The sequence below is a fragment of the Oncorhynchus nerka genome, linkage group LG18, assembly GCF_034236695.1.
Source record: "Oncorhynchus nerka isolate Pitt River linkage group LG18, Oner_Uvic_2.0, whole genome shotgun sequence".
Taxonomy (NCBI): domain Eukaryota; kingdom Metazoa; phylum Chordata; class Actinopteri; order Salmoniformes; family Salmonidae; genus Oncorhynchus; species Oncorhynchus nerka.
The window spans coordinates 56,308,873-56,327,351 of record NC_088413.1 but is presented as its reverse complement, the minus strand read 5'-3'; the positions used below and the strand labels follow the sequence as shown (position 1 = coordinate 56,327,351).

At 45.2% G+C, this 18,479-nt stretch overlaps 1 protein-coding gene and 1 pseudogene across 2 annotated transcripts; one reads left to right on the top strand and one right to left on the bottom strand.

The window, feature by feature from the left end:
* The first annotated feature begins 3,603 nt into the window (after positions 1-3,603).
* On the top strand, positions 3,604-11,906 carry LOC115146168 (pecanex-like protein 4). 2 transcript variants are annotated; one of them, XM_029688065.2, is made up of 11 exons: positions 3,604-3,804; positions 4,475-5,241; positions 5,369-5,548; positions 5,734-6,272; positions 6,358-6,458; positions 6,607-6,729; positions 6,945-7,305; positions 9,031-9,134; positions 9,230-10,338; positions 10,481-10,667; positions 10,853-11,906. In XM_029688065.2, exons 2-11 carry the CDS (start codon positions 4,544-4,546, stop codon positions 11,102-11,104), a joined length of 3,654 nt encoding a protein of 1,217 aa, XP_029543925.2. In that variant the 5' UTR covers positions 3,604-3,804; positions 4,475-4,543; the 3' UTR covers positions 11,105-11,906. The 2 variants fall into 2 exon arrangements, with proteins under 2 accessions (XP_029543925.2, XP_029543924.2); XM_029688064.2 differs by having other exon boundaries at positions 3,604-4,269.
* Positions 11,907-15,247: 3,341 nt separating this feature from the next.
* LOC115146780 (dehydrogenase/reductase SDR family member 7-like) lies at positions 15,248-17,626 on the bottom strand (annotated as a pseudogene).
* Positions 17,627-18,479: the final 853 nt, after the last annotated feature.

The following is an 18,479-nucleotide window of genomic DNA, read 5'->3' as shown; positions in this document are numbered from 1 at the left end:
CGTCATTATGGGGTATGGTGTGTAGATTGGTGAGAAAAGACAACAATTCAATCCATTTTTAATTCAGGCTGTAACACAATCAAATGTGGAATAAGTCAAGGGGTATGAATACTTTATGAAGGTGCTGTATGTAAAGACAAAACGGGGACGAGGGTTATATTTGAGTTTCACTGTGGCAGGATTACAGGGTGTAATATGGGTTGTTGTGACTGCTGAGGGGTTTTTCCTTTATTGTGTCTTACATGGTGCATAGATTGCTTTTTTTCAAGATGACAGATGAAGAGCATAACCTCCTGTCCAACCCCATCCTCTCAGTCTTAGCCGACAACAATTGTAATCTCCTTTGCTCTAGATGATCTTTCTTTGTGTTTATATATTATATATATATATTTTTTAAATCTTGATTACTCCCCATGATCCTCCTGTTTGGCCTCCTTCCTCTTTTCCCCTAACAGAAAAAAATAACATCTGGAGGGGCCAGACAAGTTATATAAACCGCAATCACTTTCATTATACTAAAATAACAAAAGGAGCTGAGGATTTGCTCTTTTTGTATTAAACGATGATAACAAGGAGTTAAAACGTAATATTAATATTAGTAATCCTTTGAGTCTTCTGTGGTGAGCGCATAAACTCTAGGAATTAAAGACACTGGCAAGTGCCAAGGTAAAAAAATACTTGGGATAAGAAGCAAAGACTGAAGCCATGAATTTTGATGTCATTCTAATTACAGTGATGGATGTGCTTTTCATTGTTCCTGAGGGAAGACATTCAGAGGTAGTAAATCCCTTTGTTTTTGACTTTGCCTGAACAACAATATCTGTGCTATTTATTTGACTCTTACATACAGTACCAGTCAAAAGTTTGGACACCTACTCATTCAAGGGTTTTTCTTTATTTCTACTATTTTCTACATTGTAGAATAATAGTGAAGACATCAAAACTATGAAATAACACACATGGAATCATGTAGTAACCAAAAAAGTGGTGAACAAATCCAAATATATTTTATATTTGAGATTCTTCAAAGTAGCCACCCTTTGCCTTGATGACAGCTTTGCACATTCTTGGCATTCTCTCAACCAGCTTCATGAGGTAGTCACCTGCTATGCATTTCAATTAACAGGTGTGCCTTCTCAAAAGTTAATTTGGAGAATTTCTTTCCTTCTTAATGTGTTTGAGCCAATCAGTTGTGCTGTGATAACGTAGGGTCGCTATTCAGACGATAGCCCTATTTGGTAAAAGACCAAGTCCATATTGTGGCAAGAACAGATCAAATAAGCAAAGAGAAACGACAGTCCATCATTACTTTCAGAAATGAAGGTCAGTCAATCCGAAAATGTCAAGAACTTTGAACGTTTCTTCAAGTGCAGACGCAAAAATCATCAAGCGCTATAATGAAACTGGGTCTCATGAGGACTGCCACAGGAATGGAAGACCCAGAGTTACCTCTGCTGCAGAGGATAAATTCATTAGAGTTACCAGGCTCAGAAATTGCAGCCCAAATACATGCTTCACAGAGTTCAAGTAACAGACACATCTCAACATCAACTGTTCAGAGGAGACTGCATGAATCAGGCCTTCATGGTCGAATTTCTGCAAAGAAACCACTACTAAAGGACACCAATAAGAACAAGAGACTTGCTTGTGCCAAGAAATGAGCAATGGACATTAGACCGGTGGAAATCTGTTATTTGGTCTGATGAGTCCAAATTTGAGATTTTTGGTTCCAACCGCAGTAGTGTCTTTGTGAGACACAGAGTAGGTGAACGGATGATCTCCGCATGTGTGGTTCCCACTGTGAAACATGGAAGAGGAGGTGTGGGGGTGCTTTGCTGGTGACACTGTCAGTGATTTATTTAGAATTCAAGGCGTACTTAACCAGCATGGCTACCACAGCCTTCTGCAGCGATACGCCATCCCATCTGGTTTGCACTTAGTCCCACTATCATTTGTTTTTCAACGGGACAATGACCCAACACACCTCCAGGCTGTGTAAGAGCTATTTTACCAAGAAGGAGAGTGATGGAGTGCTGCATCAGATGACCTGGTCTCCACAATCACCCGACCTCAACCCAATTAAGATGGTTTGGGATGAGTTGGCCTGCTTTTCCTTCACTCTGCGGTCCAACTCATCCCAAACCATCTCGATTGGGTTGTGCTCAGTATATGTGGGAACTCCTTAAAGACTGTTGGAAAAGCATTCCAGGTGAAGCTGGTTGAGAGAAAGCCAAGAGTGTGCAAAGTTTTCATCAAGGCAAAGGGTGGCTACTTTGAAGAACCTAAAATCTAAAATATATTTAGATTTGTTTAACACTTTTTTTTAAACACTTTTTCGGTTACTACATGATTCCATGTGTTATTTCATAGTTTGTATGTCTTCACTATTATTCTACAATGTTATTGTATTAGTGTAGAAAATAGTAAAAATAAAGAATAACCCTTGAATGAGTAGGTGTGTCCAAACTTTTGACTGGTACTGTATAGTAATAGTCTTGTCCTATTTTGCCTCTAAAAACAAGGGGTCCACTCCCACCATCTCATTATACCTAAAGGACTTGTTGTTTACTGATGACTGTTTTAAACATCAGCTGATCAGTGAAGATTTTCATGAGATGAAGCCATTTCCATCCTGTTTAACCCCAAATGATGTGTTTGAAATAAATGTTGAGGGCAATAACAACACAATCTGCTGTGAGTAGTGCTTTACTGACACTGTATGGAATCACCCCCTTTTACACGTCTACAACTCCCAACATCCAGATCCTTTTTGGCCTCATCACAATCCAAATCCCTGCGTCTCAGAGGTGGCTCTCAAACAACCCTGAACTATGAGTTGATCTTGACCCCAGTGAACTGACTACGGTCCCTGTTTGTATACAGTAATGGGAATGGAAATCCCTTATCAATTACCACCCATCATAATACTTAGCTATACCTATCCATAACCCAATGAGCACCATATGATGAAAATACGTCTTTCAACCAATTTTGCTCTCTGGGTGGGAAGGCAAAACAGGAAAAGAGCAGTTCAATGCAAAAAATCAAGAATAACCCCTGCTATATGACAACCTATTATTCATCCCATGTCTGAATAATTATACCCCTGCTATATGACAACCTATTATTCATCCCATGTCTGAATAATTATGTGTATGTATTCTTGGATCAGGAAGCAGCTAACGTTCATATTGTTGTGTCAAATAGACCATTGAACCAGTGGAGGCTGTTGGGGGGACGGCTCATAATAATGTCTGGAAGGGAGCCGATGGAATGGCATCAGACACCCATGTGTTTGATGTAGTTGATACCATGCTATTCCACTCCAGCCATTTCCACGAGCCCGTTCTCCCCAATTAAGGCGCCACCAACCTCCTGTGTGCTGAACAGTTGGCTCGACACAAGAGAATACTACTTATATAATTGATGCCGCCAGATGTTAGGGTTGTTGTTTGTGTTTCGTCATGGTATAGGTGTGTGTCTGGCTGTCGAGTGGGGTGGGAGCAATGAATGGGTGGAGAGGATGGATAGGTGGAGTTTGTCTTTTTTTCACGCCCACTCAGTACACCAATTGGTCGAAAAGTGCAAACCCCGCCTATCCTAGTTGGAGCACACGCCCTCATCTTGTTGTGGTTATGCTTTGTTAGCCAGCTACTGTTGTTAGCTAGCTAACTATCATTGGTTATCACTGGGAAAGACGCATCTAGCCATCTTTTTTGTGTCTTAACAAATTGCCATACTTACTATTGAAGATGAATAAGACAGCCGTTTGATTCGAAGGATATCCCTTCTCTCAATTCATAGGTAACTTTAAGTAACATAGCTAGCTAACGTTAGCTACTATAAGCACTGCAGTTTGCTAGCAATAATGGTAGTTAAATCTGGACATTAGCGTTATTCGCCTGCTATCGGTAGCATCTAGCTAGTTAATGTTATTGCGTATTTCAAGTAATATTCACTAACATTGTGTCTGACATTCGCTAAGTAGCTAGTTAGTTATCCCATCCCATAGATGAATGCAGCTAGCTTATATTATGTTTTATTGGTAACCTTGTTGCGCTAACGTTGCTAGCTAGCCATCATTGTTTACATTTGAGTCAAGGTTACTTCGTTTATACAACATCTACTGTAGCTATGCAATAATATTGGCCTGACTACGAACTTAGTCATATGCCACCACTAATGACACAGCCAGGCAGCCAGCTCCCTTTGTCAGCAGTGGAAAACTTACCTAGCAAACCTGTTGACAACAATGCATAACCATATTTGGTAGGTTGAGGGAGTTTGTTCCATTTAATTCTGTGTTGTTTTTTTACAATACATTAGGTGTTTCATGGTATTCTACATTGTTTATCAATATTTTCATAATATACCTGGCATTGGTGTTTATTCAACTGCTGTCTTTGTATCGAGTAAATTTGATCTCCTGCAGCATTAATTTTATGGCAGACAAATGACTCAAGCTGCCTCTTAGATCTTGTCCTATAGGATGACACGGAAGTGTACTGCGGCTCCGGGGAGATGACCTGCACCCCCCTAGGGCATGGTCAGGATGGGGCCAGATGTGCCCCTGCTCAATGAATACAAGCAGGAGTTCTTCTGGAAGCGCTTCCCTCAGACGGTGCTGGGGGGTCCGCGCTTCAAGTTGGGCTACTGCGCCCCGCCTTATGTCTATGTCAACCAGGTGGTCTTGTTCTTGACACCATGGCTGTTAGGTGGCATTGGCACACTGCTGTGCCAGCTGCAGCTGCTGGAGGAACTCCATGCTGCCATGCTCTCTGGTCTGCTCATGCTTGGGGCAGCAGTGGGTGTGCAGGCCCTGGCACTATATGCTGCCCGCAGGAATGCCATGGTGGAGCGCCTGGGAGTGCCCAACATCCTGGCTGATGAGGAGGAGGTGGAGTTCACCCACTGTGTAGGCCCAGAGACGGTGAGGTTCATCGCCCCAGGGAAGAGGTTTGGGCTGAATGTGGTGCTTCACACCGTGCTGGCAGGGGCCCTCTGTGGCCTGGGGACATGGTATGTGCTCCTGGGCAGGTTGACTGCACTGTATGGCAGTGTGGGTGTAGCCTTGGTGGTATTTGTCCTGAGCTGGGTGACTCTGTGTACAGCGGAGTACTCCCTTATCGTCAACACGGCCACAGAGACGGCCACATTCCAGGCACAGGACACCTATGAGATCACCCCACTCACCCGACCACTCTACATATTAGCTTTCATAGCTGTGGACCTAGCTGATCGGTAAGATAGAAATAACTAAATTGGCCTCAATGATTGTTCTGAAACTTGTTATGGATACATTTTCAGAGATTATTCATGACATTTTGTGACTCTTTGCTTCTTGTTTTTTTCCCATGCTGGTGTCCAGATTTACAGGTCCAGTGCCAGAGCTCCAGCTAACCAGTCAGGTGCTTCATGTGGTCTTCCTGGTCCTGCCCCTGCTGTGGGCGCTGGGTATGTTGTCACCACTGGACGCCCTCCTCCTTTGGGGCATGGAACAGGCTCTGGTGTTCGGTTTGGGCGGCTCTCCCATGTCCAGTAACCTTAGGTATATTTTCCTTGCTACATCAGTTGTTTTTGTCAACATTTACTTTGTCAACATGTAGGTACATCTGATTATACTTGCCACTGATTAGGTTCCCTGAGATCTTTACCATATGCCTGTTTCCTTGGCATGGTTGACCTTGAGCAGCTCTTCTCTGACTCTCTGTGTGCTCTCTGTCCTTCCTACAGATTGCTGGGGATGTTCGCCATGTCTGTATGTGTTACTGTTTGTACCTTCTTCATCCCGTCCACCTTGGGTGTAGTCCTCTTCTCGATGGCCATGGGGTTTCTGCTTAGTTTGGATCTCAGCCAGTTTGGGACTTATTGTGGAGGAGGGTCCAGGGGAGCCTGTGGTGATAGTGGATGGCATAGGGGGGCATCACCTGCCCCTCCCAGCTTGTTTGGCTGGCGGCTGGGCTGCAGTGAGCTGCTGCTCTACTTGGGGCTGCTGCTGGGGGCCATGACTGAGGCAGGACTCTTACATCACTTCCTCAGTCCCTCCCAGACCCATAACTTGGCCAGGGTTTCTCAAGATGCTGTCAGCTACCTCCTCATCACCCTTTTCATCGTCTGCTGGGCTCTCCGAGAGATCCAGGGAGCCTATGTTTTTGGAGGAGTGTTCCTCAACCCCCTGTACCCAAGAGGAATGGCCAATGTCCGGGTGTTCAAGCAGCGGAGCAGGGGTCTCCACATGGCTGGGGCTATCAGGAGGGTGCTGCTCAATCTGGGTGAGCTCATATTTTTAATTTAGAACTTGCCCTGTCATTACTGTAAAACTATACATGCATCTTATTACTTTGTTTTACTTTGCAGTGTCTCCCTTTGCAATGGTTGCTTTCCTGGCTCTGGATGGCTCTATTCAGCAGCTCCACACAGCCTCTCTCAGCGTGGGATTCACCCGGGCCTTCAGAGTGGTACACATGGATTCTCTTATGTAGAACCTAAGCCTGTTTATCAATGAGAGATTTGCTTTCCAGTGACCTCATCATGACCATTTAATCCTCAGACTGTTATTAATATGATTTAGGTCATGATTGAGTCGTGGGTCTCTGTGTTGTGCAGGTGTGGCAGAGCTCTGAAGATGCCCTGCTCCAGATGGTGGTGGTGGTGTCAGTGAGGCTGGCTGCAGGGGACACCAGACTGCCTGGGTGGGACAGCCTGGGCACAGGGGTCCAGCTCCTTCTAGTAATAACACATTCCATGACTTCTGGCATAGAGCTAGTTAGGCATGACATTTAGTAAGGTCACAGGTTAAACATTGTCATGCTTAAGTCATTGATTCATTGTCTAGTTGTTGTTGTTTTCCCCAGAATGTTTTTCTCCACTGAAAACAAAATCAAAGCAGTACTACTGAGTCATGGTTCAATCACACTCTTTACGTCCCTCTTTGCCTTACCCAGGTGGGCCTGCTGAGTGATAGGCTGCTCCAGTTCCTGTCCAAGCTGAAGTTTGCCCTGGCCGTGCTGGTGACCTCCTGGACAGAGAAGAAACAGCGGCGCCAGTCGGCCGGGACCCTCCTGGTCCTGAACGCCTCCCTGTGTCCTCTGCTGCTCTCTGTGGTGGTCCTGTCAGCCATGCTCTCTGCTCCTCTGCTGCCCCTCTTCACCCTGCCCATCTTTCTGGTGGGCTTCCCCAGGCCTCAGCGCAGTTGGCCTGGGCCCGTGGGCACCGCCTGCCCCTGTCCAGACTCCATCTACTACCAGCAGATGAGTGGGAGCCTGGCCTGTGCTCTGAGGAGCGCCTTTGCCAGGGGATCACTTGGTTAGTGGGTCTCACTCTTTAGTTTTCTCCCTCTTACTTTCTCTCTCTTTTTCTTCTTGAAGGTTCTTCCCAATCATTGGTGCAGTTAAAGTGTTTTGATATAACTGTTTAATCATTTCTAGACTTGGCTTTGTGTGTGAAAATAATGTAGCTGATACAAGATTTAATCTATGCCGTTGTACAAAAAAAGAAAAAAAATGGACATACGTTGGTGTTCTGTTCTTACTGCTAGTGGTTGGAAAATCCTTTTCCCAACAGTAGGGTAAAAGAGTAAACTGAAAAAAACCTAATGCAGCATCTCAATTAAATGATCTAGGCTCTATTGTGAAATGTATACTATTTTCCATGTTACTGATAGTATACATTTCACAGTACAGAGCCTAGATCATTTAATTGATATACATTATGTGTTGAGCATATGTTCTCAAGGTGTTAATAGTGCTCAATCACAGTGACACTGAACTTTTAGATCAGCTGAGCAGGGACTGTATGCAGATGAAATAGCTGGGTGGGGGAGCCTCTATTGGTTTCATATTAAGAGGAATGTTGTGAGTCGCTCAGTAGAGCCGCCCGGTATAATGCAAGCTTGCAGGATCCAGTTGTGCTTCCTGTGAAGTGATCCGAACAAAATCACTCTTATCTGTGATAATTACGTCAATGTTTCCACACCGTTAACCTCGTAATACTCTTAACCTACCTGGAGCCACTTACTGGAGCCACTTTCAACGTTGTTCGGGGCTCTATTTTCTGTCAGGAAGGGGGCAAGGAAAAAACAGCAAGTACAAGCTTCATTATTTATGGGTTGACGACTCAAAAGAGACAAACTGCTACAGGGATGTCTTCACTCCATCTTATTGTTTTCTTGGCTAGCTGGGGGTGCCTGAGCTGTGATGTATAATTTAGGCTAAGCGCTTGTTGGGTCTTGATACACACAGTAGAAAGAGGAGGGTTTGGAGTGTAGTGTTCTCTTTTTTCCTTTACCCCCTCTGTGACATTGTGGGCTGCGCATCAGTGAGCGGGAGTGGAAAACGCACAGCGTGTCACTTCCCATCATGAGGCGGCGTCTGACTATTCCAAGACGTCGCTATGGGATATGACATTATCCTTGAGCCATGAGAACACTAGTCAAACTTGAAACAAAGCAACTGTCGCTCTGCCACTGCCATTTCACAAAAAACATCTGTCCTTTCTCCCCTCTGTTAACCAAAAATGAAAGGCCCCCTCGTACAAAGTCTACACCCATAAGAAGAATGAATATTTAGAGACTAGTGGAACATCCAGGGCAGAGAAGAAATTCAATATTTAGATCTCTGTGCAGTCAGGCGGTTTCAACTGTATCATGACCTTCCTGTACAACTGAAATGATAAGCATCAACCTGCAGCTCATCCGGCAGCCAAGTTATCCACAGAGTCAGCCGAGAGACTCACTACTGATGCTAAATGAAAGGGCTGTGTGACCAGGAGGCACTCGTCTATGTTGTATGTCTATGATGTATGGACTCCAAGCTTTATCATCTCCAGACCACAGAGGACATCATCTCTCTGACTGCATGACCTATAATAATAAATGACCACTGGGATGACTGGGACCAAATCTAACACCACTCAAAGGCTGCGATGAGAATATGCTATGAATAGAGTCAGCCTTGTCAAAAAGCTTGGCTGGGGGTAAGTGTATGAAGAAGCTGATAGGCCTAAGCTTGTTTTCTTTCCTCCCCTCGTAAGGTGCTCTGACTCCTGGCTCCCACTTCCTGGGTCGCTTCCAGGACCGTGTGGTTTGGATCATGATTTTAGAGAGAGGATATGGCTACTGTACTGTCAACATCAAGGTAGTGGTTCTTTAAATGGTTGTTATTTGTTTGAATCACTAATTTGGGGTGAACATGCAGTGTAGACAACAGATTTGACGGTTGTTTTGTTTTAGGGTCTGGAGCTGCAGGAGACCTCGTGCCACACGGTGGAGGCTCGGAGGGTGGATGAGGTGTTTGAAGGGGCCTTTGAGCGCCCTGAGCGGCTTGGCCTCAACCAGGGGATAAACCTGCACTGGGGAAACGCCCTCACCCCATGTGCTGCCCTGCCTGTGCGCGTCTACTCCGATGCCCGCAATGTACTTTCGGGCATCATTGACTCTCATGACAACCTGAGGAAGCTCCAGGATGACTTCCTGAAGGCCCTGGTGTGGCTGCTGCTGAGGAATTGTGTCCAGAGACTAAAGGCATTTCCCTGGGGCACTGAGGAGGGGACAGGGGGTGGGGGCACAAAGTCTCAGTCCTCCCAGCTTGGCCAATCGACTGTCACCCAGCCTGCAGAGGCTATCATGGTGGAGTCCAACATCTCCTCTCTCAAGTTTAGACGGGACAGCTCCAGTTTGACCTCCTTTGGTGACTGGTCAGATGAGGATGACCTGTTTGGGCCTCAGCCGGCCAGGCGGACAGTGGCGTTGGTAAGTACGGAGGCCCAGCTGGGGGACACAGTGCTCCAGACAGGCCCCTCGCTGCCAGGCTCTGTGGAGATGGACAGTCTGTTTGAGAACATGGCCCTCTCTGCCCTTCAGCCCTTGCAACCTCTGGGTTTGGGTCTGGGTCTGCCAGCTGTGGACAAAGGCAGGAACCCTGAAGTCCCCCACACAAAGTCCTCCGGCACCTTGGCCCATGAAAACTTCAGTTGCCCCCACTCTGAGTTGTTCAGCCTGCCCCCTGGGTGGAGGACAGCCCCCTTGTTACCATTCCGGTTACAGCAGCTCAGGCCTTTGTTCCCTGAGGAGTGGTTTCGGTTCACTTTGGGAAGGTTGGCGCTGGCCGTTCAGGACGAGGCTTCGGAGGATGTGGCCAAATCCCTGAAGGAGGATGGGGGGCTGAGGGACCTCCATGCCCAGGTGGCCCTGTCATGCCTCATCTCCCTGGGGGCAGAGTCTGCCTTCACCAGCCCCAGCTATGTGTACAGGGTGTACAGTGGGGACGTGCCTTGGACAGAGGGGCTGAAGTGGCTTTCTGAAAACAAAGAACTTTACCAGCTTGCACTTAAGGCTTTCAGGTAAAGAGGGCAGGGGTGAAACATGGGTGTAGTTTGTGCCCAACTTAGAGAATCTAAAACTTGCAAACTGGATGTGTGTTATACATATTCAATGTTTATATCCAAAGCTTGTCCCTGTAACTCCGGATCTATTTGCTTTCAGGTACAGTTTCAAGCTTCTGTTTGATCAGGCGAGTTTGGGGCCCATGGAGAGTCTTGATGAGCTGTTCAGCACCCTGGAGGAGTATGAGAGGGACTGGTACATTGGCCTGGTGGCTGAGAAAGGCTGGCAGGACAGTGTCCTACAGGAGAAACCTTTCCTCTTCTCACTGGGCCATGACCTCACCATGGTAACCTTACTGACCACACTGTTTTTCTTGTTACTAAGTAACCCACTATGGTAACCTAACAAACACCTGTTCTTTGGGTTAGCCATAAACTTGGTCTTTGTTGGTAGCATGTATTAAGTGGTCCTGTCTTTGGCAGTGGTCAGTACAGTAAGTGACCCCTACCTGCTTGTCTCCTCTCTCCACAGGGAACTTACACAGGGCGGGTTCTGTCCCTGCAGGAGCAGCTGGTTCAGGTAGGCCATCTGAACGGGGAGGGGGTGCGTGGCCAGTGGGCTAACCTGTCCTGGGAGCTGCTCTACGCCACCAACGACGACGAGGAGCGCTACAGCATCCAGGCCCACCCCATCATGCTGAGAAACCTCACTGTCCAGGCAGCCGACCCCCCTCTGGGGTACCCCATCTACTCCTCTGTCCCCCTACACCTCCCCTGCTTCTAACACCCAAACCTTGTCCTCTCCCTGGGACCTTCAGACTCCTCTGCTGGCCTCCTATAAACACCCTGTCTCTGGTTTGCCCAGCTTTATCACTGGGTAGGTCCTATGTTGTGGCCTGTATGTGTAACCCGTCTATTTCACTAGGGTATCCTAGGAGGGCACCTATAAGGCAGATCCAAACAAATGGTTTCATTCATGCAGGAGCGACAGCACAATACTTATGTTCAAAATATTTACGTAACTTTTACCAAATGTGTGGTACTAGTTCAAACAATGAAATGTGAGTGTTCTGGGAAAAATCTATATTTACAAGTAATACGTTTGTTCAGAAGTTTTTCTATCATTCACATACTCTTGAACAAAGAGTTATCACTTGTCGATGAAATGTTTTCTTTTTGTACTGTAACGTTAGTTGCAAATGTTTTTGTGGAGTTTGTTTTTATCCAACTTATCCGTTGTACTTAAAGTGATCAGATACAACCACCTTCCGCAGAAGAAGACCGCCAACACAGTGCTCCCAATTACATGATGAACTTATCTTACAAATGTTTTCCCTCAAATACTGCTCCCAAAGGCAAAAAGGGACAACGATTTTGCTTTTTCGAGGATGTGCCTTGGGTTGGACTTTGCAGTCTTTGTAATGTGGTTAGTAATTTTTGATGGCATCCTTTTGTTTACAGTTCACTTGTTTACAGTTGAAGACAGTTGTATTTGTCATGTTCTCCTGTACATACTGTTTTCGTATACTGTGATTTGTGTATGGTGTGTAATTGTACATACATAAAATAGATTTTTTCCCCCCAAAGGAACCTGATAGTCTATTTACTGGAGATTTATCAGTGCTATAGACATTCATTACAGATTTGTGGTTGGGCATTACCTAATTATACTCCACCTTCCAAAAAAATCTATGATTAATTAGAATTAAGTTAATTTTTCCGTCATCCCTATTCTTCTGCTTTGTAAATAGCGCTGCCAGCCTTTTAAAGCTTCCTAAAATATTTTCCCTTTCACCTAAATAGAAGAGGCAATTAACCCATTTCCATGTGGAGCTCAAGCATTAGGAATGCAACAACATCATTGAAGTTTACTTCAGGAAGTCTTGGGGTTTGATTCCTGCTCCCAAGCAAAAATGAAAGCAGGAAGCACCAGACCCCAAGGTCTATTAAAAAAATGGTCCGATGAAGCAGATGCTAAACTACAGGACTGTTTTGCTTTCACAGACTGGAACATGTTCCGGGATTCTTCCGATGACATTGAGGAATACACCACATCAGTCACTGGCTTTATCAATAAGTGCATTGAGGACGTCGTCCCACACAGTGACTGTACGTACATACCCCAACCAGAAGCCATGGATTACAGGCAACATTCGCACTGACCTAAAGTGTAGAGCTGCCACTTTCAAGGTGCTTTCTAACCCGGAAGCTTACAAGAAATCCCGCTATGCCCTGCGACGAACCATCAAACAGGCAAAGCGTCAATACAGGGCTAAGATTGAATCATACTACACAGGCTCCGACGCTCGTCGGATGTGGCAGGACTTGCAAACTATTACAGACTACAAAGGGAAGCGTAGCCGCGAGCTGCCCAGTGACACGAGCCTACCAGACGAGCTAAATCGCTTCGAGGCAATCAACACCGAGGCATGCATGAGAGCATCAGCTCTTCCGGGCGACTGTGATTACGCTCTCCGTAGCCGACTTGAGTAAGATCTTTAAACAGGTCAACATTCACAAGGCTGCAGGGCCAGATGGATTACCAGGACGTGTGCTCCGGGCATGTGCTGACCAACTGGCAGGTGTCTTCACTGACATTTTCAACATGTCCCTGATTGAGTTTTTAATACCAACATGCTTCAAGCAGACCACCATAGTCCCTGTGCCCAAGAACACAAAGGCAACCTTCCTAAATGACTACAGACCCGTAGTACTCACGTCCGTAGCCATGAAGTGCTTTGAAAGGCTGGTCATGGCTCACATTAACACCATTATCCCAGAAACCCTAGACCCTCACCAATTTGCATACCGCCCAAACAGACCACAGATGATGAAATTTCTATTGCACTCCACACTGCCCTTTCCCACCTGGACAAAAGGAAAACATATTTGAGAATGCTATTTATTGACTACAGCTCAGTGTTCAACACCATAGTACCCTCAAAGCTCATCACTAAGCTAAGGAACCTGGGACTAAACACCTCCCTCTGCAACTGGATCCTGGACTTCCTGACGGGCCGCCCCCAGGTGGTGAGTGTTGGTAGCAACAAATCTGACACGCTGATCCTCAACACTGGAGCTCCCCAGGGGTGCGTGCTCAGTCTCCTCCTGTACTCTCTGTTCACCAGGCACGACTCCAACACCATCATTAAGTTTGCTGACGACACAACAGTGGTAGGCCTGATCACCGACAACAACGAGACAGCCTATAGGGAGGAGGTCAGAGACCTGGCCGAGTGGTGCCAGAATAACAACCTATCCCTCAACGTAACCAAGACTAAGGAGATGATTGTGGACTACAGGAAAAGGAGCACAGAGCACGTTCCCATTCTCATTTACGGGGCTGTAGTGGAGCAGGTTGAGAGCTTCAAATTCCTTGGTGTCCACATCAACAACAAACTAGATTGGTCCAAACACACCAAGACAGTCGTGAAGAGGGCACGACAAAGCCTATTCCCCCTCAGGAAACTAAAAAGATTTGGCATGGGTCCTGAGATCCTCAAAAGGTTCTACAGCTGCAACATCGAGAGCATTCTGACCGGTTGCATCACTGCCTAGTACGGCAATTGCTCAGCCTCCGACCGCAAGGTACTTCAGAGGGTAGTGCGTACGGCCCAGTACATCACTGGGGCAAAGCTGCCTGCCATCCAGGACCTCTACACCAGGCGGTGTCAGAGGAAGGCCCTGAAAATTGTCAAAGACCCCAGCCACCCCAGTCATAGACTGTTCTCTCTACTACCGCATGGCAAGCGGTACCGGAGTGCCAAGTCTAGGACAAAAAGGCTTCTCAACAGTTTTTACCCCCAAGCCATAAGACTCCTGAACAGGTGACCAAATGGTTACCCGGACTATTTGCATTGTGTGCCCCCCCCATCCCCTATTTTACGCTGCTGCTGCTACTCTGTTTATCTTATATGCATAGTCACTTTAACTATACATTCATGTACATACTACCTCAATTAGCCCGACCAACCAGTGCTCCCGCACAGTGGCTAACCGGGCTATCTGCATTGTGTCCCACCACCCGCCAACTCCTCTTTTACGCTACTGCTACTCTCTGTTCATCATATATATCACTTTAACCATAACCACATGTACATACTACCTCAATAAGGCTGACTAACCGGTGTCTGTATATAGCCTTGCTACTGTTATTTTCAAATGTCTTTTTACTGTTGTTTTATTTCTTTACTTACACACACACACCTTTTTCTTTCACACTATTGGTTAGAGCCTGTAAGTAAGCATTTCACGTGACAAATAAACTTTGATTTGATTTGTAAAGTAAGAGAGCGCTTCATTTTTTTTTTTTTTATCAGATTTTTAAATGCAGATAGCCACAGCGTTTTATGTTCTGGGAAGATACTTCACTGTCAATCAAGAAACAAGTTGAGGCGTTTGATAAAATATTAGATGGCATCTGCACACTAAACTTGCTAATTAAGTTGCCTTTGTGGAATGTTTAATGACACGTTTGACAGTGTGCATTTTCTTTCCATCTTATCTTTGCTTTATCTTGGCCAGGTCGCAGTTGTAAATGAGAACTTGTTCTCAACTGGCCTACCTGGTTAAATAAAGGTGAAATATTTTTTTTTAAATAATTCTTAGACATACCCGTCTTGAGCATTCCTACAACACAACTGAACCAAAGGGTGACATTGTCCATCCAAACCCTGACACTAAAATGTCTGGTCAGTCAGAACATGACCTTTCTGCGTGGCCCTCAGCTGTCACTGTCTGGCAGAGGCCACCAGACATAGTGGTCAGTAAGTCAGTTACTGCCGCTGGGAAGCAGTCATGCTCACTGCTATACCCTGGGTAGTGCCCACCCCCTTCTCTTTATCACACTGAAGCAAGGTCAGTAACAGCTGAGCCCCCCAGCTGCTAAGAGACAGCTCTAAATAGTGTCTGCCACACTCTGCTTTCCTCAAGTATTTTCAGACTGTTCACACAGAGTCCCCCTATCCATGGCCTGGAGAGGCAAGGTACACCTTAGGAAATGTGACAGCAAGCCCATGCATGAACAATGCCGAGTGTGATTCACCCATTCTGTCAGAGTGCTGGTCCTCTGTGTAATACACTGAGCTCTGAGTTATAGTCATTCTATAAGCAAGACAAAAAATGTATAGTTTGCGGCTCAAAAAACACATTTTCTAATCGACATCATGTTGAGAGACCTACAATAAACCAATACAAACCAGGCCAACCTTGAAGTTCTGCACCCTCTTCCTGCCCAGGACATCAGTGATGAACCAGGCCCAGATGAGAGCATACTGCCACACATAGTTGAACAGCAGAACAGTCTGCCAGGCGAGCCACATCTCCTTGGCGCCATTGGTTATACCCACCAGGATGAGACACATACAAGGACTAGTAGACATCTTGTGTTGTTGGTCCCCAGCAGTGAGAATAGCCTTAGATAGGAAAGGGATGAGAATTAAATTAATGTTAATTAAATTAACACTTTTACAAAAATGCATGGTCACTTGAATGACAATTATTTGAAAGACCATTGGCTTTCCAATGAATGTGTGTCTGTGACATCTTGACAAGAACAACAATTGTGATGCAATTGTAATGTGTCCAATGTCAATCAAACATTCAGCATGAATTCAGCAAAAATGTAACATGCGAGTTAAACCTTTTAATGAATTCTCACAAATTTGCAGTGAAACCCATCTTTCACACTTCCTCCGTGAAAGTGTTCTGGACTGTGACAGTACAGGCCCTGGACATACTGTGCTGATGAGCATCCTTGGGAAGTCAGCTCTGAGCAAAGATAATTGAAGAAGCCCTGTGGACAGAAGAGATTGTTATCTCATGTCTCACTCAATGTATGTGTCTAGATGGTGTACATCTACAAACGGACAGAGGGCAGCCCATGATTGATCTCACTCGAAGAGCATGTTAACTGGCAGAGTATCACAGTTGCCAGGGGTGCTGCTTACAGTCACTACACTGCATGAGCCTCGCTGCATCATGTGGGGCAACACCTGCGTGGTGAATGACACTGTGCCCAGGAAGTTGTGTTCCATCAGGACCTGGTACACATCTACACTGGTCTCCAGGGACAGAGAATGTTGGCTGCGGCCACCATTGTTAATCAGGATGTCAATCTGAATGGGCATCGAAAGGGAGATAGGAACAAAGCAAGCCAGCGTAGACAGATGGGATGAGTCATGACTCATATCACCAATTCTTTTTTTCTTTTTTTTTAAGGAATTAAATGTATTCATTATACCCAGGTAGGATATTCAAATTCTGTCATGGGTATAACACAAAAAACACACCCAGAATAAGAGAATAAGAAAACACCGTTTATTTTCGGCTAGTGCTAAGGAGCCGCAAGTGTCAAACGCACATTAGTTTGCAATTTTGGCATGTAAAAACTGGCGCACTAGCATTTTCCACCCCTTACGCTAGGTTCAGCATTTTACCCGTCTAACATCAGCTTGCTTATGTGGTGGGAGGGATGGAAATATTTGAGGTGTGTCCTTAAAAACATGCACCAATATGCCAATTTTAGTCAAGAGCAACTGAAATATTGAGAATTTATTTGACCAAGAAAGATGCCTAAATCTCAGTTAAATCATCCAGGGGAGCGAAACAGCACCTCTCTTTCTCAGTATGTGTACACCATGTATCTGATGCTGTCAGGACCAAAAGATTATAGTATTTCTGGCCAGACAGCATCAGATACACAGGCAACATATAGGCCGTGTCTAGACTTGACAGTTCTGATCACGGAATTCTGAACGTGTCATTCGTCTACACTTACATTTAATTGTGTCTACCGTGTCCTACCGTGTCCACAGTGTGTCCGGATTCCCTTTTCCTCGGCTATATTAAACTCCCAGTATGCATTCTACAAGTGGTGGAATAGGCTAAATATGATAGTTTAGTTTATTAATTCGACCATTTAACAAAAACAAGCACACATAAAATACATACATACACATGAGTAAAATCATAGAGGATAACACACAAAGTCTGGGACTTATTCCATTGTGGTCCACTGAGGCTCCAGTATATTACTCCTGAACCTGTATAAGCATATATCAGCAACATCTGATCTGGTGCAGTGATTGTGTGTATCCCTAACATGGGGAAAGTAATCAGTTAAATATCTGGGTGCAGAACCAGACATACTCCTGTAAACCAAACCCAGTCTAATCTGGGACACCCTAGCCTCAACAGGCAACCAGTTGAGTTCCTGAAAGCATCTCCTGCCTATGTGAGTACGTGGACTCACCTTCAATACTACCCTGATCAGCTTATTCTGGGCTATCTGGAGCTTCCCCTTCATAAGCGTAGATAAGCCCCCAAACCAGGAAGTACTAGCGCAGTCAAAATGGCATTGCATGAGGGCAGTAGCTAGCACTTTCATGGAGTCCTTATTAAGCAGCTTGGACTTTAGTCCTGGCATTAACCTTCCCTAGCACTTTAGTGGCCATGCTTCAACATCCCAAGCTTCCATCAAGGATGCATCCCAGGTAGCCAGTGTTGGGGAGGAACGGATTACATGCAATCCGTTACATGTAACAGATGACAAAAAACATGTAACTAATTTGAAACATTACCAGCAAAAATATTGTAATTGGATTAGATACTTTTGAAAAACTTGATGATTACTTCTGCGATTACTTTTGAATTATTTTAAGCTACCTATCATTGTTTTTGCGACCTGTGGACAGCTAGTGAAAAATGGGATCTTGCAACACCTGAATAGTACAGATCCCAGCCTATGAAATAAAGTTTGAGGGAGTTCCTCCCTTCTAAACTCCTCAGTGGTATTGTCCTCCATATGGTCAAAAACAAGTTACATTTGAGAACAACACGAGTGGGGCTTCTCTTGCTCAATCTCATTTGTTCTGATAAAAACTTTTAAAATCCACAGGCCTAACGGACACATGCTCAAACTCGCACACTTTTGCTAGACTTAAAATGCTTATTGAGATATCAAAGTGTCACCAGCAAAAATGTAAACAATAGGCCTATAGTAAATGCAGCATATGGCATTCATTTTCACATATAGCACTTTTCGGTAAACTCTTAGGGGAAAAAAAGTGCTATCTAGAACCTAAAAGCTGTTCCCATATGAGAACCCTTTGAAGAACCCTTTTTGGTTCAATGTTAAACAATTTCCACAGATGGTTCTA

Bases quoted from the DNA above. Each gene is read 5' to 3' on its own strand.
- LOC115146168 (XM_029688065.2), top strand. From the start codon at position 4,544: ATGGTCAGGATGGGGCCAGATGTGCCCCTGCTCAATGAATACAAGCAG. The intron at 6,459-6,606 runs GTACACATGGAT...TGTGTTGTGCAG, and splicing joins TCACCCGGGCCTTCAGAGTG to GTGTGGCAGAGCTCTGAAGA. The intron at 10,339-10,480 runs GTAAAGAGGGCA...ATTTGCTTTCAG, and splicing joins CTTGCACTTAAGGCTTTCAG to GTACAGTTTCAAGCTTCTGT.